Genomic DNA, 25,057 nt, shown 5'->3' on the forward strand with positions numbered 1-25,057 from the left:
AAAGGGTAAAAAAAGGAAAAAAGAAAGAAACGAAAAATACAATATATTACAATTAAATAACAAATTAAAATGTAAAACTACCAATCATTCTCATTATATTGTTTATATTGTCTATATTTTCTTGCCCAGATTTATATTATGTTATTATATTATCAGAAGCCTAGCTCTTTGTTGGTGGCATATTGCTTCAATTCCATTTCTAAAATCTACTCCTAGTCCCTTTATTTCTGTCTGTTTTTTCATAAAATACCAGGAAACATTGTCAAAGGCCTTCTCCGCATCAAGTAATAACAAGGCTGCCTTTTTATCACTTTTAGTTTCTAGATATTCCAAAATACCGACAATGTTTCTGGTATTTCCCGAAATTTGTCTTCCTGGGAGAAACCATCTGGTGTGGATGAATAATTTCTCTGATGGCTTCTTTAAGCCTGCTTGCCAATATATTGGCAAAGAGTTTGTAATCACAGTTTAATAGTGATATTGGCCTAAACTGTGATTGCAGGTGAACATTAACTGACCTCAAAATGTCTACAAGAATGCCATTTTTTACCCCAGTAATCTCAAGGCTTCCATAAAGAAATTTCATGCTTTCTTATACAATTGTCTACATTCTTCCTCAGGGATCAAAAAATGGGGGGAATCTGGATACGTGTCATTGGATTTCTCCACTACATCTACAGGTTCTCATATAATAATTGCTGCTGCCTTTAATGCCAGAATAGAACAAGGTGTAAAAAAAACCTGGGTCCCCAACTCGATCCCCTCAATCAATCACTAATAAAGATGGATATGTCTTACTGGGAAGAACAATGCAAAGAATGGAATCCTGTTTGGGAGCCTGTTCACTAGTAAACCACCTACGAAAAAGTTCACTGTATTCATACACCACTTGGGATGGGGTGGGAGCTACAGCTAAGCAAAAGAGCAGAAGCCCACATACATGCCCACGGCTTTCATAGCAACCCCAACCCATTAAAAAATGTTACAGATAGGTAGCCGTGTTGGTCTGCCATAGTCAAAATAAAAAAAAATCCTTCCAGTAGCACCTTAAAGACCAACTAAGTTAGTTCTTGGTATGAGCTTTCGTGTGCATGCACACTTCTTCAGAAGTGTGTATCTGAAGAAGTGTTCATGCACACGAAAGCTCATACCAAGAACTAACTTAGTTGGTCTTTAAGGTGCTACTGGAAGGAATTTTTTTATTTCCATTAAAAAATGGTCAATCAAGCTCTCCCACCCACAGCTTTTATGCGCCCATGTGACACTGCAAGCAAACACATGTGGCATCCTTGCTGCACAGTGTTCATGGTCCTCCACTGCCCCCCCCCATCATCAAACAGCAGCCACCCCAGGAAACATAGGCCAATTTTAAAAATAAAGCAAAAGAAGTGAGGTAAGAGCCCAAACAGGCCCAGTAGCACAGAGAGCTCTGTTGAGGGGCATTCCACTGGGTAAATTAATGGAGCATCTAACCCCCTGTCTGGGTGAAAAGATGGGCTTCTGCGGGTGGGGGCAGGTTTCCACCAGCAGGTTCCCCTCTCTTCTCTCTCTTTCTCTCTCTCTGTATCTGTCTATGTGTGAATGTCCACTGTATCCAAAGCCCATGCAGCCTATAGGGATTGAAGGCTTGTATTATCCAGCAAGGCACTATGGGCTGTATTTTTATCATGATGCAAACTATAATATCAATCTTGTACTACAGACTTCAGGAACACTTATCCAAAATGTGCTCACCTCAGCACGCAATCTCACTCTGTGTGCTTTCCAAAAAAAAGGCTATTGCCAGAACACGTGAAGAAAAGGGAAACTAGCATAAAGTCCCCCTTCCATGAAATCCTAGCTGATCCGTAATAGAGTGATATCTTTGGAATAATGACACTTGTATAGTATCCACACTATTTCCTTATTAAGAGTTATGTAAAATGCATTTTTCTGTTTGGGGCTTACTTTTTTTAGGGCTGAAGACGTTTTATGATGTTGCCTTATTGAGAGATTTCACAAATGCTGAATGTGTGGAAATTCTGAAGAAAGGCCATTTACTGGGCATTGCACCTGGTGGAGCTAGAGAAGCAAGCTTTAGTACTGACTACAGCTTAATGTGGGGTAACCGCACAGGTTTCGCTCGGATAGCTTTGGAGGCGAAAGTGGTGAGTGATCTTTGGGCAATTTGCATTGTCCTCATAATAATCGTGGATATGACGCACTGTGTTTACATCCTTGATCTAGCGTCCTAAGTAGTTGAGGATGGCAAATATCCTGTTTGGGGGTCAAATGATATCTGGAGTTCCAAGTATTTCCCACCCCTGCTTTTTAAAAAAGCTACTGAAATCAATAACGTTTAATAAGAAAAATGGCCTTTGCCCCCTTTTTTTCTCTTCAGTTCCTGAAAATCTGGGCAACAACTTGTGAAGTTTCTTCATCTGAGATATTTGAATAGATATTTTGAAGCCTGTTGCATAATTTCTGACTTGCTTCTCCTAATAATCCCAGATGTGAAGCATTCTTCTTTGTCCTTAACAAAAATAAAGGTGGGGTGGTCAGGACGAACTAATTATCCAGTTCTCGCCTTTCTTTCATTTTTGTTTCATCTTTCATTCTTCTAGCCCATCATCCCAATATTTACACAAAACAGTTGTGAAACATACAGGAGCTTCGGAAAGACAAGTGAGTTAAATATCCTATGTTTCTTGGTTGAGCAAGACATCCAGTTTCAGGCAATATACGTTTTAATAATAGACTATGCTTTTTTAAAAAACCAATTATCTGTTTCCTACTTACTAGCAGAGTTTATTCCATGGACACTTATCTGTGCTGCCTGCCTCAGTATTGAGTAAATATGCCTTTGTTTAGTTTTCTATTAGATTTAAAACAAAGCTATAATCTATAAGAGGGGTAGGAAGCCCAACACAGACAGGAACAGATCAGGAAACAAACCATATTTTGCAGTCTATTGTACAACTTATGATCCCAATTGCGAAGAGATGAGAAGAGCTGATTGAATATGTTGCATATCTTTTTCCAAGCACTCATATTATTTAACTCTTCCTCCTTGGGATGGATTGATTGCAATTGCTTAACAGAATGCTAACTAAGGTCCGATTTGATATGCAGTCACTTTCTTTTACAGGGCTGACAAAATGGCTGTATGAGAAAACTCGACGTGTACTCCTTCCCACTTATGGAGGACTTCCAGTGAAACTGAGGACATATGTTGGAGAACCCATCCCATATGATCCAAATATAACTGCCACAGAGCTGGCTGAAAAAGTAAGTGAACTCTATACTTGGAAATACAAAAACATAAGAAATTTTTCCTAATGTTTTTCTCCTCTTACAGTTCTAAATTGTATCCTGCACACTGACTTCCTCAATCTATACAGCCAGAGCTAGGCTTCATTATATATACTTTTGTGCATTATGTTCATCACTCAGCATTCCCTTTCCTTAACTTATTGATTCATAAACTTGTTGAGTTTCAATATGTGTGCAACCATGCATTGCACCAAACCCAGAAATGACCCCAAAATGTCACATTTTTGGAGTGGGTGCGGAAGGGGGAGTGTGGCAATCGTACAGAGCCCCCGGTCGTTTCACGGACTATTGACCTTTATTCTTCCGCTGGCACCAACCAGGTATCTTCTGGTGAAATACTGAGTCTCAGTCAGGTTGTAAAGTCAACAACGAAGATTAAAGTTTATTGAAGAACAAACAAGTTTTAAATATATTCAGAACTGTTTCTCAAATGCGCACCCTTAACTAGATGTGGCACCATCTCACACTGTCACACTCTTCTCTCTCAGTTCTATCCGTGTCTTTCACTCCGTCCAACCACTGTGTTCTACTTTTTCTGCCTCTGTCTGACCCTCACTCCTTTATCTCCCCATGGTAAACCCCTGGCCTGAGCCTCAAAACCGGGTAGGCTCCGCATCTGAGCTTTCTCATTAGTCAGTCTACATTAGCCATTTCCATCCCTCCTGTACAAACATAATCACAAGGAATGGGCAAATGCAACATGGAGTTTGCAGGCTCTTTTAGTGGTGTTTCGATTATACAGTGGTACCTCTACCTATGTGCCCCTCTTATTACGTATCCTTCGGGATACACACATGGCAAACCCGGAAGGATATTTCCTGGTTTTCGCACTGTGCACATGCACAGAAGCGCTCTATCACGTGTGCGCAGAACAGGCACTTCCAGTTGTGGAAACCCAACCAGAGCTCCAGAACGGATCCCATCTGCAAACGGAGGTACATGATTTCACTTCAATGTGTGGTTCCTCAGAATGTAACCCCCATGTAAATGGGGAGTAGCCTGCACTATATCTCTCCTTTTAAAATGTTTGTTAATCTGCTCTAAGAAGGCATCATCCAAGTCTTCAGTCTGTCTTGGTGGCCTATAGCAGACACCCACAGTAAGGGTTACTGTAGTTCTGTCTCCTACATTTTTTACCCGTGTACTCTCAATCTGCTTTCCATGCTACAGATCATGAATTTTTGCACAAGTTTACACATCCATTCAATATAAAGCCCTTCCTGTTTAGTTAATTCCTTCTGAATAGGTTATACCCCTAAATTCCTACATTCCAGTCATGAGACTCATCACACAAAGCTTCATTAATGCCTACTAGGTCATATTTGCCATCCTGTAGTAAAAGCTCCAATTCATCTTGCTTGTTTCCCATACTCTGTGCATTTGTGTAGAGACAATTGAAGCCATGAATCATTCCTTCCTGGTGCTTCCTTCTTATCGTTTCTTGCCCTTTAGTAGGTTTCTGGACCACTACCTCCTGTGCATCTATATAGTTACTGCTTGTGCACCATCAACCTCTTAAATGAGATGCAGTTTTACAGAAGACATTTCAAACACAGATGCCATTTCTAGGGTACTCTAGGGTATTATATTGTGTGACAATATAGGTGTTCCTGCAGGGGGTGTTGCACTTCCTCCCTTTCTCAAGCAAGTCTTGGGACGTGGACTTCCAAAGGAAGGGGGTTAAGTGTAGGAGCATGTGGGGGTCTGATGGCTAAAGGGAAGGAGTTTTGGAACATGGTATTTTATGCCTGGTTCTCCCCAAGCACTTTATGCTTTCATTCTTGCTGAACCCCCTCCCTTCCCACATCTAGTTTCAGCTTTTGGTTGCCTGTTTGAAGGAGCAGTAGTTTACTTTGGTGGGTGTGCAGGGGTTGATCCTTTGGTTATCCTGTGGTTCCCTTCTTTATTTCACATTGTTAAGATGCATTACATTGTCATTGGACAGTGGTGTGGTTTGTTTGCTCCTACCACATTGAGTCTGTACAGGTGAGAAAGTTGTGGAGAGAAAGATTAGCTTTACTGAGGCATTATTGTGTTAAGGGTGCCCTTTAGGGACCTGCCAAGACAGTATGCCTGGTAGGACTTGCATAGGTCCTCTTAGGCCTGGTACATGCATTTTGGCTGAATACTGCAGAGCAGGGTCTGAGTGAGCATTATGGGTTCATGCTCAAGGTTCAATATGCAAGGAGACAGTAATTTCCTCCCTATCCTTTGCTGGGGAGCCAGTTTCATATGCCTTAGGATCTGGAGAGATGGTTTCCTACCACAATTAGCTAAAAATCCTTATCTGCCCTTACTTCTGATTCCAGAAGTGCTTCTGTGCTTCTTTAGCTGGAAAAAGTGGGATTTTTAAAATGCTACTGGGTCTGACTCCTTTAGCTTTTTCCTGTTCCTTTAGCTATAACATAATGTATTCCTTTGTTTTTGTTTTTTCAACAGACGAAGACTGCATTTGAAAATCTTCGGGATAGACACCAAAAAATTCCAGGAAATATGTTAAGAGCTCTTTCAGAAAGATTTGATAAGCATGACAAAGCTAACTAGTCCATATAAAACAGCTGTAGCATTTTGACTATGTGTCCACAATAGAAAACTAATAATTATGCAATTAAAGCTAAGGTAATGTACATACAATTGTGCTGGATTGTGTATGAATTATTCGGAAGGGTGGCTAGTTCAGCACCTGCTTTGCATGCAGAAGGTCCTAGGTTGCGCGTCCGGCACTCTTCTCAGCTGCGCCACTGTGCTGTCCGTGCCGGTCAAAACCTCTTCCAGCCTCTTTGGCCCTTTAGCAGAGTTTACACAATGGTAGAAACTGTTGCAGTGTGTGGGTAATAAATCAGACTGCACGCAGGCTTTCTTGCTTATCTCCAACAGTCTTTAATCGTGTAGAAAAACATCATAAATCAGTCTGGCGACAAAGCGCACATCTTTCGCCTCTCGGTCAAAACCGAAAGAGAACTCACACACAGAGAAAGATTCCCGTATGTGAACATAGCCACGCCTCATGATGTGAGACGTCACTCAGAACTGTTAACCCTGTAAGTTCTGATTCTCTTCACACATACAAGTGCTGTCTTGACCTATTCTGCAAGACTCCCAGAATGCCCCTTTTTGGGAATTACACTGGTAGAGCCAGAATCAAAGAGTATAATGGGAGGATGGGTGTTTAATTGAAACCCAAAATAATGTTACACCTGAAAGAGTAATGCCTAAAAATCTGCTGTATTAAAACAGTGACATTTATTTTATGTTTGCAAAAGGCATGTTCTGCTTCTTATCTGTTCTTATTTCCAAACAGGACTTTATACTAGGTTATTTAGTCCCATGGGGGAGTGAATCCAGCAATGGAGTCTGGATTTCTGTCACTCTGTAATTTCCCTGTGGCTGGGTGCAGTTCTCATGTTTCTCCATGGGAGAGGCACTTCTCAAAAGGGGAGGTTAATGTTTGAACTTCCAGTTTTGATTACCATTAATGTTTGTTTGGACCACATTTGTAATAGTTCTAGGGGTTGCTTGTGTGTAAATCAACGCCACTCTTGGCTGGTTGCCTGAGTGAACCCTTTCTGTCTGGACAGCCACGCGCCCGTTACTGTCTCAATCGCTGGCAGCATCCGTTAGTGGGCGTTTCTTGAACTTCTTCCAGCAAAGAAGCTCTTTGACGCTTAGTCTCCTCCTAGCCTCCCTGCGTGGAAGCCTTCTGCGCAGGGAGGGTGTGGGCATCAGAGGACCCGGGCTCTCCCCACTGGTTCCTGGCGAAGAGTATCGGAGCCACCTCGCCGATTCCCCCATCTGCCCCCCTTCTCCACTGGGGTTACGCTGATTTCCTTCCCCAGAAGATGTGCTGCTTCTCTCCCTCTTGGCACGCTCTCCGGAATACCTCTGGAGCCCTCCCTCTCCCTCTGGCTCCAATGGCAGTTCCCTGACAACATTGTTTCTAGTGTCTGAAGTGACTGGACCTGATGTCTTCTAGTCTTCATCCTCAAGCCCTTCCACCTCCACAAATAAGTCCCAACTGCTTTCTTTTTTCGTAGTTAAAAAAAGGTAAAGGTAAAGGACCCCTAACAGTCCAGTCTCGAACGACTCTGGGGTTGCGGTGTTCATCTTACTTTACTGGCCGAGGGAGCTAACGTTTGTCCACAGACAGTTTTTCCGGGTCTTGTGGCCAGCATGATTAAGCCGCTTCTGGTGTAACCAGAGCAGCACATGGAAACACCGTTTACCTTCCTGCCAGAGCGGTACCTATTTATCTACTTGCACTTTGACATGCTTTCGATCTGCTAGGTTGGCAGGAGCCTGGACCGAGCAACAGGAGCTCACCAGATTGAAGGGATTCAAACCACCGACCTTCTGATCGGCAATCCCTAGGCTCAGTGGTTTAGACCACAGTGCCACCCGCATCCCTTTTAGTAGCTACAGAATTGCAGGGGGGGGGCTGTATAGTTAAGTGAAATACATCCTCTGTTACAACCATATATTTCATTCTCTATGTAACTGAGAAGAATTGTCAAATCAGTTAGAAACTGGTAAGTGAAAGAATCTTGGGGGAAATGTACAGAAAAATCAGATTAAAATACATAGGATTCACCTCTACCACTGCTGCTCTTGAGTGGTAAAACATAATCCAGCCTGATCTGTCTGGATATTTCCAACAATCCAAGTGTACCACTAAGACGGGCTTTCCGGTTTGTTTTTAAACCTATTGTATACTGTAGGCTGTGTCCTCCTTCAGTTTTTCATTGGAGAAGAGAGATTAAAGGACATCATACATGCTCAAATGGTGGCTGCCACCACAGCAATTCAGTGGACAAGATCAGAAATGTAGATATAAAAGCTCAGATCAGAGTCAAATGGCACCTTAAACCTTTGTTATGGACACCACAACGATATGTTTGGCACATTTTAAAAAACCCTAAGATTGTAAAGCAAATGAAGCCAAGATGGGAGATCTAGCTGAAGATGGAATGAATGCTGTCTACAAACGACAAATTATTTTAAAACACAGAAGCAATCAAATGGAAAAGCAGTGTGGAAGAAATGTGACTGCAGTTTCATTCTAGCAAAAGTGAAAACTAAAACTCTTTTACTTAGAGGGGGTAGTTTGTCAATTCCTGTATCTTTATAAATGTGTGGACAACTTAGCGTAGAGAATTTATTTGGCTCCTTTTGCAATTTGTGGTATTTTGAGGGTTGTAAAAAAAGAAAAGAAGGTAATGATCCCTGGGCAGTTGAGTCCAGTCAAAGGAGACATTGGGTTGTGGCTCTCATCTCGCTTTTCAGGCCAAGGGAGCTGGCATTTGTCCACATACAACTTTCCGGGTCATGTGGCCAGCAAGATTAAATCACTTTTCTGCAATGGAACACCGTGACAGAAACCAGAGCACATGGAAATGCCATTTACCTTCCCACCGCAGTGGTACCTATTTATCTACTTGCGCTGGTATGCTTTCAAAGTGCTAGGTTGGCAGAAGCTGTGTTTTTTGGTTCTGTTTACCTTTTCTCATGGATATTTGTTTTTAATGTGTCCGTGACTGCATCACATTATTTCTCCCCCGTATGTATTACACAACATACATATTGTACTTGGCTTGGAGAGAAGCTACCATCAAAGAGAGAGAACACACTTTGCCTTTACTCTGTGACCCAATATATTATTGTGCCATAGGAATGCTATTGTAGGTGTGACTCCATATTTCATGTTTGATTACAAATGACCACAACTTCCAAGCAGCTGGCTCCCTAAACCTTCTCTCTTTTTCACAGTGCTTGGTCTCTTCATACAGATGGCACACCTATCACAGTTTCTTGAAACCACCATGCAAAGAGATGTTTCTCAATACAGCTGGAAATTAGCCTATGAAAAAGTACACCAGACAGGCCCAACACAAGAGACAGAACATGCCTTGTTCTGGTCTCTGCAAGGGAGTGGGAAGGCAGAAATCCATTAGGGAAGTTCAGAAACGTGTGGGGCTTCTTGTTTTTTGGTTCTGTTTGCCTTTTCCCATGGATATTTGTTTTTAATGTGTCCATGACCACATCACATTATTTCTCCCCCGTTGACAAATCCCGCTTAATGCAGGAAAATACTACTTCTCTGTTATAAAGAATACCTCTCCTCTCGAAAAGAGAGTAAAACAGACCATCATATGTGTATGCAAACATTGCTCTGACAACTGACAAATGCATGCTGAACTTCTTTCGCCTCCACCTGACAATACTGGACATGTACCGAATACCAGAGACCCTTTGATGTCAAAGCATGTCAACCTGGAACGTTTTTGCTCCTGATCAAGCAATGCATACTTCGTGAAGAAGCTTTTCAACCAGCTGCCTGCAGTAAAATCAGCATGGCAGGGTTTAATTTCAGTGATCAAACAGATGGTATTGGAAATCTGAGAAAATGCCTGGAGCACAAGTGACTGGTCAAGTTTATTGGAGTAGGCTTGATTACTGAGGATGATTACTTGACGTTCAGTATTCTAACCGAGTAGTGTTAATGAAATCCTCATTTGCTGTTGAATTAAAGAGTCAGGTGCCAATGCTATTGTAGGTGACTCCATATTTCATGTTTGATTACAAATGGCCACAACTTCCAAGCAGCCGGCGCCCTAAGCCTTTTTCACAATGCTTAGTTTCTTCATACAGATGGCACACCTTTCACAGTTTCTGGACACCACTACATAAAGAGACGTGTTTCAATACGGCTGGAAATCAGACATTGAAAAAGTGCAGCAGACAGGATTTCAGGTGCTTCTACAGAGAGGCGACTGAATTAAAGGCAATTTAGGCTTACCAGGAATGTAAGTAAAAACTTTTGTTCATAGAATCCTAAATTGTAGAGTTCGGAGGGGACCCAGGGGTTGTCTAGTTAACCCCTTGCAATGCAGGAATCTCCACAAACAATCCCTGCTTACTTTTGCAAATGTGCTAGTACTTGTGTTATTTGTCAGTTTCTGTGATAGCATCTCTTTTTTTATAAAATATTTATTAAGATTTTCAAAATATTACAAAAGAAAAATAGAAAAAAGAAAAATACAAAAATAAAAATAATTAAAAACAACTCAATCTTTCCATTACTTATTCTTCATTAGCTTGTTTCCCGGACCTCCTCACGCCTCCCTTTTTTGTATTCCAATTCAGTTTGTTGGTTCAGCAAATCCTTCCCCTCTTTGTTTATCCAAATCTTTAATCTTAAAATATTATAACATTAAATCTTTACCTATTGATAATCCATTTTTCATATTCCCTTATAGTATTGCAGCTAAAAACCCCTTAGTTTCTATCCAACATCATTCTAACATTCATTAATTTTACAATATTTCTGTAAATAGTCTTTAAATTTCTTCCAATCTTCTTCCACCGACTCTTCTCCCTGGTCTCGGATTCTGCCAGTCATTTCCGCCAGTTCCATATAGTCAATCACCTTCATCTGCCATTCTTCCAGAGTGGGTAGATCTTGTGTCTTCCAATACTTTGCGATGAGTATTCTTGCTGCTGTTGGAATACATAAAAAAAGTTCTATCCTTCTTTGGCACCAATTGGCCAACTATGCCCAGGAGAAAGGCCTCTGGTTTCTTCAAAAAGGTATATTTAAATACTTTTTTCAATTCATTATAGATCATCTCCCAGAAAGCCTTAATCCTTGGGCACGTCCACCAAAGGTGAAAGAATGTACCTTCAGTTTCTTTACATTTCCAACATTTGTTATCGGGCAAATGATAGATTTTTGCAAGCTTGACTGGGGTCATGTACCACCTGTATACCATTTTCATAATATTCTCTCTTAAGGCATTACATGCTGTAAACTTCATACCTGTGGTCCATAACTGTTCCCAGTCAGCCATCATTATATTATGTCCAACATCTTGTGCCCATTTAATCATAACAGATTTCACCGTTTCATCCTGAGTATTCCATTTCAACAGCAGGTTGTACATCCTTGACAAAATCTTAGTTTTGGGTTCTAACAGTTCTGTTTCTAATTTAGATTTTTCCACCTGGAAACCAATTTTCTTGTCCGAATTATATGCCTCCATTATCTGATAATAATAAAGCCAATCTCACACTTTATTTTTTAGTTTTTCAAAACTCTGCAATTTCAGTCTATCTCCCTCTTGTTCCAGAATTTCCCAATATTTCGGCCATTTGGCCTCCATATTGAGCTTTTTCTGTGCTTTAGCTTCCATCGGTGACAACCACCTTGGGGTTTTGTTTTCCAATAAATCCTTATATCTTATCCAAACATTAAACAATGCTTTCCTGACAATATGATTCTTAAATGCTTTATGTGCTTTAACCTTATCATACCACATATATGCATGCCATCCAAATACGTTGTTAAAACCTTCTAAATCCAAAATGTCTGTGTTTTCAAGAAGCAGCCATTCTTTCAACCAGCAGAAAGTTGCTGATTCATAGTAAAGTTTAAGGTCTGGCAGGGCAAATCCACCCCTTTCCTTTGCATCTGTTAGTATCTTAAATTTTATTCTAGGCTTCTTGCCCTGCCAGACAAATCTAGAAACATCTCTCTGCCACTTCTTGAAACAGTCCATTTTATCCACAATTTGTAATGTTTGAAACAAGAACAACATTCTAGGCAATACATTCATTTTTATCGCAGCAATACGACCCAGCAGTGAAAGCTTCAAATTTGACCAAATTTCTAAATCTTTTTTCACTTCGGCCCAGCATTTTTCATAGTTATCTTTAAATAAATTCCCATTTTTTGCTGCCATGTTAATCCCCAGGTATTTCACTTTCTTAACCACTGTTAAGCCTGTCTCATTCTGAAACCTCTCTCTGTCAATCAGTGTTAAATTTTTCTCTAAAACCTTGGTTTTTAACTTATTCAGTTTAAATCCTGCAACCTGACCAAATTCTTGGATCAGTTCTAAAACCCTTTTGGTACTAGATTCTGGCTCCTGTAACGTCAATACTAAGTCATCTGCAAATGCTCTCAATTTGTACTGTTTAGCTCTGACTTGTATACCTTTAACCAGCTGGTCCCGTCTAATCATATTCAGCAGGACCTCCAGGACCGATATAAAAAGCAATGGGGAGATTGGGCAACCTTGTCGTGTCCCTTTTTCTATCTTAAATTCTTCCGTCACCACATTATTTACAATTAGTTTAGCCTTTTGTTCTGAATAAATTGCACTTATACCATTTTCAAAACCTTGGCCTACCCCCATCCCCTGTAGATTCTTCTTCATAAAACTCCAAGAAATGTTGTCAAAAGCTTTCTCCGCGTCCACAAATATCAAAACTGCTTTAGTGTTTATGTTCACTTCTAGCTTTTCCAAAATATTAATTATATTCCTCAAATTGTCAGACAAATGTCTTCCTGGGAGAAAGCCCGCTTGGTCTTTATGAATCTCTTTCATCAACACTTTTTTCAATCTCTTGCTTACTTTTGCAAATGTGCTAGTACTTGTGTTATTTGTCAGTTTCTGTGATAGCATCTCTCCCTTTGTGCGTGTTTGTGCATTCATGCATAAAAACCATGTATGATCTTTTTTTAAAAAATAATAATTGCATTTTCAAAAACAGGAACAGAGAGCATGTTTAACCCCCTCCCCTCCCCCTGTTACAACTTCGTACCAAATACAGCCTGTATACATATACCATATGACTTCCCTTCCACACTTTTCCTGGTTTGTTTGCTTTTCTACTACTCCATGTAACCCACATCTTTTTAAGCATGCAATTTGTTATCAATTAAACACTCTTTATTTCAACTCTACTGGATTTACTCAGGACCTGCTAAAATCTTTAGCCACTCACTTTTGTAAATATCTGGGAATAAGGTTTACCATCTCCCCCTCCTCATATCTATAATAATAATAATAATAATAATAATTTATTATTTATACCCCACCCATCTGGCTGAGTTTCCCCAGCCATTCTGGGCGGCTCCCAATCAAGTGTTAAAACAGTACAGCATTAAATATTAAAAACTTCCCTGAACAGGGCTGCCTTCAGATGTCTTTTAAAGATAAGATAGATGCTTATTTCCTTCACATCTGAAGGGAGGGTGTTCCACAGGGTGGGCGGCACTACCAAGAAGGCCCTCTGCCTGGTTCCCTGTAACTTGGCTTCTCGCAGTGAGGGAACTGCCAGAGGGCCCTCGGCGCTGGACCTCAGTGTCTGGGCAGAACGATGGAGGTGGAGATGCTCCTTCAGGTATACAGGACCGAGGCCGTTTAGGGCTTTAAAGGTCAGTACCAACACTTTGTATTGTGCTCGGAAACGTACTGGGAGCCAGTGCGGGTCTTTCAAGACCGGTGTTATATGGTCTCGGCAGCCGCTCCCAGTCACCAGTCTAGTTGCCACATTCTGGATTAATTGTAGTTTCCAGGTTACCTTCAAAGGTAGCCCCATATAGAGCACATTGCGGTAGTCTAAGCGAGAGATAACCAGAGTATGCACCACTCTGGCGAGACAGTCCACGGGCAGGTAGGGTCTCAGCCTGCCCTGGACACAAAATTGACCTGTGCCTCCATGGACAGCTGTGAGTCCAGAATGACTCCCAAGGCTGCACACCTGGTCCTTCAGGGACACAGTTACCCCATGCAGGACCAGGGAGTCTTCCTCACCTGCCGGCCTCCTGTCCCCCAAAAACAGTACTTCTGTCTTGTCAGGATTCAACCTCAATCTGTTAGCCACCATCCATTCTCCAACCGCCTCCAGAGGTAGAGCTGGGTATAAACCGCATACTGATGAACACCCAGCCCAAACCCCCTGATGATCTCTCCCAGTGGCTGCATGTAGTTGTTGAAATGCATGGGGGAGAGGACAGAACCCAGAGGCACCCCACATGTGAGAGCCCAGGGGCCTGAACACTCATTCCCCAACACCACTTTCTGAACACGGCCCAGGAGCAAGGAGCGAAACCACTGTATAAGTGCCCACCAGCTCCCAGCCCCTCTAGACGGTCCAGAAGGATGTTATGGTTGATGGTGTCAAAAGCTGCTGAGAGTTCCAGTAGAACTAGGAAACAGCTCTCACCTTTGTCCCTAGCCCGCCAGAAATCATCAACCAGTGCAACCAAGGCAGTTTCAGTCCCATGATGAATCCCGACTGGAAGGGATCCAAATGTTCCACTTCTTCCAGGCGTGCCTGGAGTTGTTCAGCAACCACTCGCTCAATAACCTTGCCCAAGAATGGAAGATTTGAGACTGGGCCATATTGGCAGCATCTAAAGATGGTTTTTTTAAGAAGCGGTTTGATAACCACCTCTTTCAGCGGGTCTGGGAAGGCTCCCTTACAGAGAGAAGCATTCACCACCCCACGAAGCCCATTGCCCAGCCCTTCCCAACTAGCTTTTATAAGCCAGGATGGGCAAGGATCAAGGAGACAGGTGGTTGGTTTCGCTCTTCCAAGCAGCCTGTCCACATCCTCGGAGGTAACAGATTCGAATTGATCCCACGTAACTTGACTAGACAGGACTCTAGCACTCTCCCGCCCCAGCTCTGCTCCCACGGTGGAGTCTACCTCTTCCCGAATCTGAGTGACTTTATCTGCAAAATCATTGCAGGAGATCATGTGGCCCGTACTGGGTCCCGATGTAGCAGGTGGTTCCGCTAAATTGCGAACCACCTGAAAAGGTCTCCTGCTGCTGTTTTCTGCAGATGCAATAGAGGCAGTGAAGAAAGTCTTCTTCGTCGTCGCTACCACCACTTGGTAGGCTCGACATTGAGCTCTAGCCCATGTCCGGTCAGCATCAGAATGAGTTATCCGCCACTGGTGCTCTAGCCATCTCAATGATTGTTTCATTGCCCTCAGATCCGTGGAAAACCACGGGCCTATCTGGGCTCCATGCAGTCGAAGAGGGCACTTCAGAGCCAAACAGTCAATAGCCCTGGTTAACTCCACATTCCAGCTGGCCACCAGGGAATCAGCTGAAAGGCCATCAACATGGGATAAAGCATTCCCTACCACTCTCTGGAAACCATCTGAATCCATTAAGTCTTGTTAGTTCAGTTATTGGGCAACAAAGCTCCTGAGTTAATCCCTAAACCGCTCTATCAGCACAGCATTGCCCAAGGACGACACTGGAAAACACAACCACACGCAAAATATCTTCCCATATGAAGAAACAGAACAGGACACAGGAAACCGATTATCCAGTCCTCCTGGCCACACTCACAAGTCTGATTTGTGATTAAAATCTTATTTCCTTTGGCACCCAAGTTTTCGAAAGCCCCCGCTATTTGATAGTACGAGGTTGCTATTTCTTTCTTTCCTTCTTGTTTAATCGGTTTTAATTTGTATAGTTTGGAGGTACATTTAGATCCACTGTTAACTTTCTTTTGGAGGTTGGGTTTCAAATACAGTGGTACCTCAGGTTAAGTACTTAATTCATTCCGGAGGTCCGTTCTTAACCTGAAACTGTTCTTAACCTGAAGCACCACTTTAGCTAATGGGGCCTGCTGCTGCTGCTGCTGCACCGCCACACAATTTCTGTTCTCATCCTGAAGCAAAGTTCTTAACCCGAGGTACAATTTCTGGGTTAGCGGAGTATGTAACCTGAAGCGTATGTAATCCGAGGTACCACTGTACTAAAAGGGGAGTATCATTGTTTACATTCCACAATTGTAATTTGAGTTGTTTAAACTGTACCCATTTCTTTGCAGTCCAATATTTCTCACCAGATTTTACCAGATCTGGAGTGGACTCCCTTTTTTCACTCCCGGACTCTTTTCCAAAGATTCCCCACTAATTCTTTGAATTCTATCTTCCTATTTGGATTTAATTTGGGAAGTTTTGTCACTCCGGTGAGAGTCTTAGAGGCTGTGTGGCAATGAGCTGATCTCTCTTTCTAATGCCATGGCCCATTATCCAAATTGTGACAGCCCAAACTACTTCAGAGCTCACATTGCCCCACAGGGGAGCTTGTATAAGGCACTGCTGGAGATTCAACAAGCTTTCCTGGCCTCACCACGGGATTTTAGGAAGTCACATTTTAGGAGTAGTATGAAAATTTCAACCAAGGTTGAGACTGGTTTAGGAGAAAACTAATCAACACAGTATTTCAGAAGACAGAACAGGATAGAGATGGATGGTGGCTAATGTCATATGTACACTGCTCTCCAAAAAAGCAGTGGGAGAGCATCGGATGTAGCCTCAAATACACACAAGATAAAAACCGTTTGTTTTAGTCACAATAGTACCCCATCTGCAATTTATCATTCTTCTAATACCAGGGATGAGGTCTTCCTAATTCCTGGCAAGGGCGTGTGGAAAGGATCCAGTCTGACGTAAGACTCACCAAAGTCTTGGTGCAAGCAGTGACACTTACCTTTGCATAGCTATGTGGGAAGAGGAAATTAATCACTTACAGCTTTTTCAGATATTACAGCTCTGAGAAACAGAAATTTGATTATTCCGTATCATGTAGCTATTATAGGCACAAAAGTCTTATTGGAATCAAAACAGCTGTGATTTCAGGTCTCCTTCTCCCCCAAAAAAACCACCCACATTTTTTGGGTCTATTCTATATACTATTTAATTGCAAGATGTAGTGAAAATAGAGTAGAATCAGAAATATGCAATTCAGCTATGTAAAGCTAACGGGTCTTCAGATGACTTAGTAATTTGAAGACAAAAATGTGATGGCTGGGTGCATAGCTGTCAACTTTTCCCTTTTCTTGTGAAGAATCCTATTTGGAATAAGGGAATTTCCCTTAAAAAAAGGGAAACCTTGACAGCTATGGCTGGGTGTTGTGGCATGGTTCCCAATAACCGAAGTGGAAAGAATGTCTAGAGGCAGTGATAACAGGGTTTGGCCTTCAGCATCTGCTATTACCTGGCCGCAGAGCTGCAATCCCACTTTGCAGTGTATCCCAAAATGCTTCCAAACTTCAGCTCCCCATTCTCCCCACCCTCCTTGCTGGGTGTTGTGTTTGCGCCACAGAAGTTCAGTCAAGCGGTTAGGTTCAATGTAGGAAACAACCGTGTAGCAGAGAGAGCTTTTACTTCAAGGGCAAAAAGACACACACTATATATACACGTTCTTTGCAATTGTTAGAAGAAGTCTTCACTCTCTGAAGACAAGAGGGCGTTTCAGATTATAAAGTAAGTGCTGACACAAACTCCACACAGCAAGTGCAAAGTCTAGTGGCTAACGAAGTCCTGCAACTGCCATTTCTGCTGACTCATGGAGAAGTAACTCCTTTTCCACTTTCCTTAACACTTCAGCCATGAAATGAAACCAGCTTGCTTTACAACAAAGAACATGATGATCGTACATTATTATTTTTGTAGATCTCCACGATGAATGCTGGGGGGGGGGGGGATGACTGCTTGGCTAGTTACAGTGAGGAAAACTAGATTTCATGTAATCATGAATGCTCTGGGTTGACAGTTCAAACTGATGTACTGCATTTTCTGTTTTACAGGTAAACAGCGGGGGGAAAGATACCATCACAACTGAGGCGAATTTCACTTGATATATTTATTTCATTGGCATACACTTCAGCTCTTCTCATCTCTTGGCATACACTTGCTTCAGATCAGGAAACAATGAGCTGGATTACCCAAATGCTAGAAAACTGGATTAGTGTTACTTATTTGGAAGAATACCTGAACTCTGTGGTTCACCCTCTGTGGTTATTTATGATTCCCATTTTGATTTATTCTTTCTGGTTATTTTTATATATATTTTGCTGTGCTGTCTCATTTCTGTTATATATCTACAAGAAGATGAATAACCAGCAAGAAAATGATTTTTATAGCAAATTTTGGGACAAGGCAAGGCACATTATGTATCGCTGTTTCGATATATATGGAAAGATATGGCATGGTGAGTAAAGGTTTCTTTCATACCAATAATTCAGTCTTATCAGCTCCTATACTTTCATAGGACTGAGCATCAGAATTTCAGACTTGAAACACTGGAACAATAGTTGCCACAGTGCATCAGGAGTGTAGCTCTGAACCCACCCCAGTGTCATAAGAGCTACAAGTTTTGGTTGGCTTTGTAAGGATCAAAACAAAGGCATGGAAATTTATATATGTAATAAGCCATCCTAAGGAAAAACAAAATATTTTATGAGGTACGTACAAAATCAAGACGTATTACAGAAGAAAGGGTGAGTTGGTGGCTGCATAAACACCATACATTTTAATCAAATTAAACCCCCCTGAAACCTGGAGAATGTTGCTTACACTTCACAGAGCTGCAATTAGCAAAACCCTTTAAAAATAGCTTCATGGATTGTCGCAAGAGAAAGGGATTGTCTTTAAATGTGTTGTGGGTACACAGCCAATGTAATTAATATAACATTGTATAGTGAGACCTTGAGTGTGCAATTTTCCTGAGCATGATAAACCACAAGGTAGCTCTGAAACATAAACGATGGTATTTGCCAGCACAGGTTGTGTTGATGACTACTACTTTAGATGGACACTGTGGGAAACAGGACAGTGGACTATAGAGGCCTTTAGCCTCATCAACAGGATTCTTCTTATATCCTCCCAGAAGACTGCTAAAAACTCTCCAAGTATTCCTGTTCTCCAGGGACAGTCCCGGATTTACAGACGCCATCCTGGCAGGGTTTCTGATTTGATCCTGGAATGCCCTGCTTTTCCTCAGGATGTTTCTATTTTCATCAGAGAAATGCCAGATAGGGAGTTAGGCGACACATGGGCGAAGGCAGCCAAGTATACAAAAGTTTTTTAACATTTAATGTTTTTATATATGTTGTAATCCACATTTGAGAAATGTTGGAGGGTATGTTGATGTTGCTTTAGGAGTTGAAGCATAAATCAGAAATACACCACTAAAACTAAGCCTCGGCCTCAATGATGAAACTCAGTAGCTACTTATAACATGGTCAATGGTGCATCTGTCTGGAAAACAGCTTTCTTACTTGGTATATAGTGATTCAGAAGATGGTCTGAAGATGTCTGGTTGGAGCTCTTAGGGATGGAGAAGAAATGTGCTCCTGGCCTAAGATAGCTCTTCCCCAAAGTAGCGCTCTGTACAGAAGGGTAATACTGCCCTTCAAATAAATAAATAAAAGTCTCCAAAACATTTAGTTTTATATCATGTTAAATCATCTCAAAGGGTCAAACACACATAAAGTAGATTAAAAGAGCAAAATAACTCAAAGACTCGGCAAAAATGTTTCCATCTGTATCCAAAAGGAAACAAGGAATGAATATTCCAGGAGAGGAGAAGTCCCCTCCTGCCCCCTTTAGTTTTGCGACCACCACAAAGAAAGTCCTGTTCCTCTTGGACGCTCTCCTGGCATCCAGAATGCTGGAACACATAGCAGAGCTTTGTACCTGATCTTAATTTCATTTTCCCCCTTCCGAAACACACTGTTTTCTTCCAATAAAATATTGTGATATTTTATTTACCTTTCAACAACATAATATTTATTTGTTGCCATTTGTATTATTTTCAGGTTATGAAGTTATTGGCTTGGAACATCTCCCTAAAGGGCCAGGGATTGTTATTTTTCATCACTCAATTTGGCTTCGCGGCTATTGCTTCTTTGTGTGCAAAGCTTATGAAGAGAAAGGGAGACTGTGCCATTCAGTAATTGATCACTTCTTGTATAATCTTCCAGGTAAATTATTTAAATTAAAATTGTGCTTTTTTGCATAAAACATGCGCCAAATATGACATGAAATAATGCTATTAAATATAAAACAATGCTGTAGAATACAAAACAGTGTATCTGGCAAAAAACCACAGGTAAATAAAATAGCAGCAACAGGTGAAACAGTAAATTAGTGGATAGGTTCTTTCTCACCAAGTCCCTGCAAGTAAGACAGAATGTAGGATCAATAATTATTTCCAATTCATTTCTGTCTTTCTTAAATTTGTATACTGTCCTTCATCCGAAGATCCCAGGGTGTTTCTCAACACAAACTACACCTTAAGGAAGACTCAGGGCATAGTATTGAAGTGAAAATGAAATGAAATATTGTGGACAAAAGGTTATATAGCAGCCTAAAGGATCTGTAAATTAAATTAAACTAGCCAAATCAATATACAGTTAGGCAGGAGGAAACAGGTTACTCCACTTTCTTGGCCATGTTTACAGGCAACATTCCCTGAGAATAAAGGACTGGAAGAAATTGGGCAGAGAACTGTCCAAACTTCAAATTGATCCTGGGAGAGGAAAAGGTGACCCACACACAGGCCGCGTGGCCAGATAGGCTGCAAGTGCTGTCACAGGGCATAAAGGTACATCATGGCAACTCTCGTTCCTGACCTTGGAGCCAAAGCCTTCTGGCCCATCTTGGACTGCCTAAGGAGAATGCGTACCAACCCATCTGCGAACTGGACATCCTCGAACAACAAGGCCTGCCCTAGACATAGAAAGTAACTCGTAGGCCCAAAGCCCCACGAAAGGCAACCAATGAAACAGCAGGAAACAGCTGAGCTTCCAAAGTGAAAGAACACAGGGACAGCAGCAACAATAGAGCATCTGGTATTATGGGCTTACATTTATCTGGTCTGTTCTGCTCTTGGTCCTAAAGTGGATGGGCCATAGAGGTGGTCCTGATGTCCCTGAACTCCTGGTGATTAGACAAATATGGCTGCCTGGTACAGGGGGCCAGAGTAGAAGAAATGTCCAGTTGAGGTATCAGTTGCCAAGGTTTGCTTGGCATCCTCATCAGGTTGAGCACAACACCCAGTGCCAGCTTGCAGAACCACTTCTTCTGGAACCGACAGACAGCATCAGCTATCCAGTTATTCTGTGAATAGGATGCTGAAGTCCAAGCAGTGCAAAACAAATGTATGCACCAAGGCGAACGAGAGGGCTGTAAGTTGATAATGCAAAGCACTGCCAGGTTGTCACAACAGAATCTCACCATTTTGTTCCTAAACTCTTCAGCCCACAGGGCTACAGCTACCAACATGGGAGAAAATACATGGAACATAACATCAGCTGTACAATGCTTTGCATACAATTTGACCCTGGATATCACTCCCAAACCACTGCCATCCTCAGCATCATATTCAACTGGAGTTTGGTTCCAACAGCAACTCCTGATGCCAGAATTCGAAGAAAGTGGGACAAGGGGCATGTGACCTTGTTCTTTTTTTGTGATCTCTTGTAGGCATTTGATGCCACTGAATATGGTATTGTCCTGGACTGTTTCTAAGGAATGGGAATTGGGGGCACTGTATTACCGTGGTTCCAATCCTATCTTTAGGACTGATTCCAGGGAGTAGCACTATGCTATGGGATGCTGCAGGGAGTAGGCAATAGAAGTTTTGGGGAGATGTACCATCAGTATGCTGATGACACTCAGCTCTCTTTCTCCATCGCATCTGAATCAGGAGAGCCTGTGCATTCTGTGAGCCATTGCCTGGACGCAGTGGTGAAATGGATGAGGAAAAAGAAGTTGAGCTTGGATCTTGAAATGTATGACAAATTTGTCAGTTGCTTGTTCTGGATAGGTTTGCACTCCCCTTGAAGGAGCGGGTTTGCCGTTTGAGGGGCTTCTGGATCCAACTTTGTTCTGGAAGGCTCACTTGAGGACCCTCTGTCTTTTCTAGGCCTAAGTAATTTCAGGGTAATCAGGAGACGAAAAGACAGCTACAGGAAACAACAAGACATTTACACTGATCAGTGCCCAGAGCTCCAACAGTAGGTCAGCTAGGTCATGGGCTGTTAGGGCAGATCCAGTCTGGTCCTGTTGGGCTAAAAAACCAGTCATTAATAAAGATGGATGTGTCTTACTGGGAAGAACAATGCAAAGTATGGGAAACTACTTGAGGGTATGTTCACTAGCAAGCTTCCTGTGAACAATTCACTGTATTCATATACACTTAGTGGCAACTGGGATGGGATGGGAGCTACAGCTAAGGAAAAGGGCAGAAGCACACATACATGCCCATGGATTTCATAGCAACTCCAACCTATTAAGCAATGTGCAGTGATCCCAGGAAGCATGGATCCCTCAAACACATGGTCAATCAAGCACTCTCACAGACAGTTTTTATGCCCCCACGTGACACTGCAAGCAAACACTTGTGGCATCCTTTTCACACAGTGTTCATGGAACCTCGATTGCTACTCCCCCCACATCATCTTCCTCTGCATGCACACAGCAGCCACACCAGGAAACCATGACACCACACATAGGTCAATTTTAAAAATAAAGCAAAAGAAGTGAGGTCAGAGCCCAAACAGGCCCAGTAGCACAGAGAGGGGCATTCCATTGGGTAAATTAATGGAGCATCTAACCTCCTGTCTGAGTGAAAAGATGGGCTTCTGCTGGTGAAGACAGGTTTCCACCAGCATGGGTTCCTCTCTGTTCTCTCTCTCTCTCTGTATCTGTCTATGTGTGAATGTCTACTGTATCCAAAACCCAAGCAGCATATAGAGATTGAAGATTGAAGATTGTCCGGCAAGGCACTATGGGCTGTATCAGGCACCCCCAAACTCGGCCCTCCAGCAGTTTTGGGACTACAACTCCCGTCATCCCTGACCACTGGTCCTGTTAGCTATGGATGATGGGAGTTGTAGTCCCAAAACCGCTGGAGGGCCGAGTTTGGTGATGCCTGGGCTGTATTTTTATCGTGATGTAAACTTGAATATCAACCTATTGTACTAGAGACTTGACTTGAGGAACACTTCTCAAAAAGGTGGTCACCCCAGCACTCAGCCTCACTCTATGAGCCAGAACATGTGAGCAAAAGGGGAACTAGCATAAAGTCCCCCTTCCATGAAATCCTAGTTGATCAGTAATCTTTGGAATGAAGACACTTGTATAGTATCCACACTATTTCCTAAATGAGAGCTATATAAAATGCATTTTTCTATTTGGGGCTTTCTTCTAGGGCCAAAGATGTTTTGTGATGTGCTCTTATTGAGAGATTTCAAGAAAGCTGAATGTGTGGAAATTCTGAAGAAAGGCCATTTACTGGGCATTGCACCTGGTGGAGGTAGAGAAGCAAACTTTAGTAATGACTACAGCTTAATATGGGGTAACCACACAGGTTTCGCTCGGCTAGCTTTGGAGGCAAAAGTGGTGAGTGATCTTTGGGCAATTTGCATTGTCCTCACAATTATCCTGTATATGACGTACTGTGTTGACATCCTTGATCTAGCATCCTTCATAGCCGAGGATGGAGTGAAATGATATCTTGAGAGCCATGGATTCCCCACTCCTGCTTTTTAAAAAAGCTACTGAAATCAATAACGTTTAATAAGAAAAACAACTTTTTTCTTCTTACTCTCTTCAATTCCTCAAAATCTGGGGGACAGCTTGTGAATTTTCTTCATCTGAGATATTTGAATAGATCTGTCAGGAATTCTGAAGCCAATCACATCTGTCTTGTCATTATAATGCCGGGTGTGAATCATTCCTTCTAGTCTTTAACAAAAATTAAGGTGGAACGGTTGGGGTGAAGTAATTAACCAGGTCTCACCTTTCTGTTATTGTTTATTTCCTATTTTATTCTTTTAGCCCATCATCCCTATATTTGCACAAAATGATTCTGAAGCATTCAGGACCTTTGGAAAGATAAGTGAGTTAAATTTATTATGTTCCTTGGTTGATCAAGATATCTAATTTCAGGCAAAATACATTTTAATAATATATAATGGTGTTTTTTAAAAAATGAATATCTATTTCCTACCAACTCTCAAAATGCCAACTAATTTCAAATTTGATATGGGGTCTCATTCTTTCAGAAAATTTTTATAGAAATCCCCCCCAAAAAACATTTATAAATACATTGTTAACAAATAATAATAATAATAAATCCTTCCAGTAGCACCTTAGAGACCAACTAAGTTAATTATTGGTATGAGCTTTCGTGTGCATGCACACTTCTTCAGACAGCTGTTTCAACTATGGCAGACCAACACGGCTACCTACCTGTAACTATAGTTAACAAATAAATACTTTAATAACCTGCCTGGAAAAAAATAAAAAAGAAAAGGGAAAAAGGAGAAAGAATACATATCAACGTACATAGAATAGAAAAGGATATAAAAAAGAATGACCGCTCCCCGCTTAAAATGGGGGGCGCCCTTTGCGTGGACGCGTGCAGCCCCTAGATCTGGAGCGGCTTCAACAGCATAGGCTTGGCTTTGCCTTCCCTCAGGTGGGATACCTGGAGGTCTCCGCCTACCTCAGTCAGTTGCCCAATCCCACCTGGGGGAAGCGTTGCCAAGGAGACCAGGCCAGGTAGGGGAGGGAGGATCTTACCTAGGAATCCTCACTTGGCTCCAGAGCTCCAGATATAAAAAAGAAAAGAAAAAGAAACGAACAAAAATTAAGCAAAGTTTAACTCTATCAAAATAATAACTTAGACTGCCTTAAGACCTCTTTCCTAAAAAAATTCTATTTGCTATAATTCAACCCTATAATAGTATTTCTTATATATAGTGACCTTCAGTATGGGTTGAATCTCTTTACTTATTTGTTACTGGTGTTGGCTTCCTTCTGCCTCATTATGATTTCAATTTGCATTAGCTTACTTTCCCCCTTGTATTTAATATTTTATCCTCATCTTGGTATGAGGAAACAGTATGTCACTATTGGCGGAGTTATTCAAGACACAACCAAGTCTTAGTAGTATAACCTTGTTTCATTAAATAATTGTTGAAACATTCCCATTCTTTTTTGACTTTGTCTGCTGATTTGTTTCTTATTGATTCCGTCATTTTCATGAGTTCCAAGTACTCGCAGAGTTTTAACTGCCATTCCTCTCTCGATGAGATAAATTCACTCTTCCAATACTTAGCTACTAGCACTCTAGATGCAG

General features: G+C 41.7%; 1 protein-coding gene across 1 annotated transcript in view; it reads left to right on the plus strand.

The window, feature by feature from the left end:
- Positions 1-25,057, plus strand: part of LOC310713812 (uncharacterized protein) — a 36,972-nt gene that overhangs the window by 5,874 nt on the left and 6,041 nt on the right. The window contains exons 4-11 of the mRNA XM_083518380.1: positions 1,957-2,147; positions 2,604-2,664; positions 3,128-3,267; positions 5,752-5,847; positions 17,719-18,115; positions 19,725-19,889; positions 23,123-23,313; positions 23,752-23,812. Coding sequence (XP_083374506.1) covers positions 1,957-2,147; positions 2,604-2,664; positions 3,128-3,267; positions 5,752-5,847; positions 17,719-18,115; positions 19,725-19,889; positions 23,123-23,313; positions 23,752-23,812 — 1,302 coding nt within the window. The remainder of the gene's footprint in view (positions 1-1,956; positions 2,148-2,603; positions 2,665-3,127; positions 3,268-5,751; positions 5,848-17,718; positions 18,116-19,724; positions 19,890-23,122; positions 23,314-23,751; positions 23,813-25,057) is intronic.

This window comes from Podarcis liolepis (genome assembly GCF_965112155.1).
Source record: "Podarcis liolepis genome assembly, chromosome: 8".
NCBI lineage: Eukaryota > Metazoa > Chordata > Lepidosauria > Squamata > Lacertidae > Podarcis > Podarcis liolepis.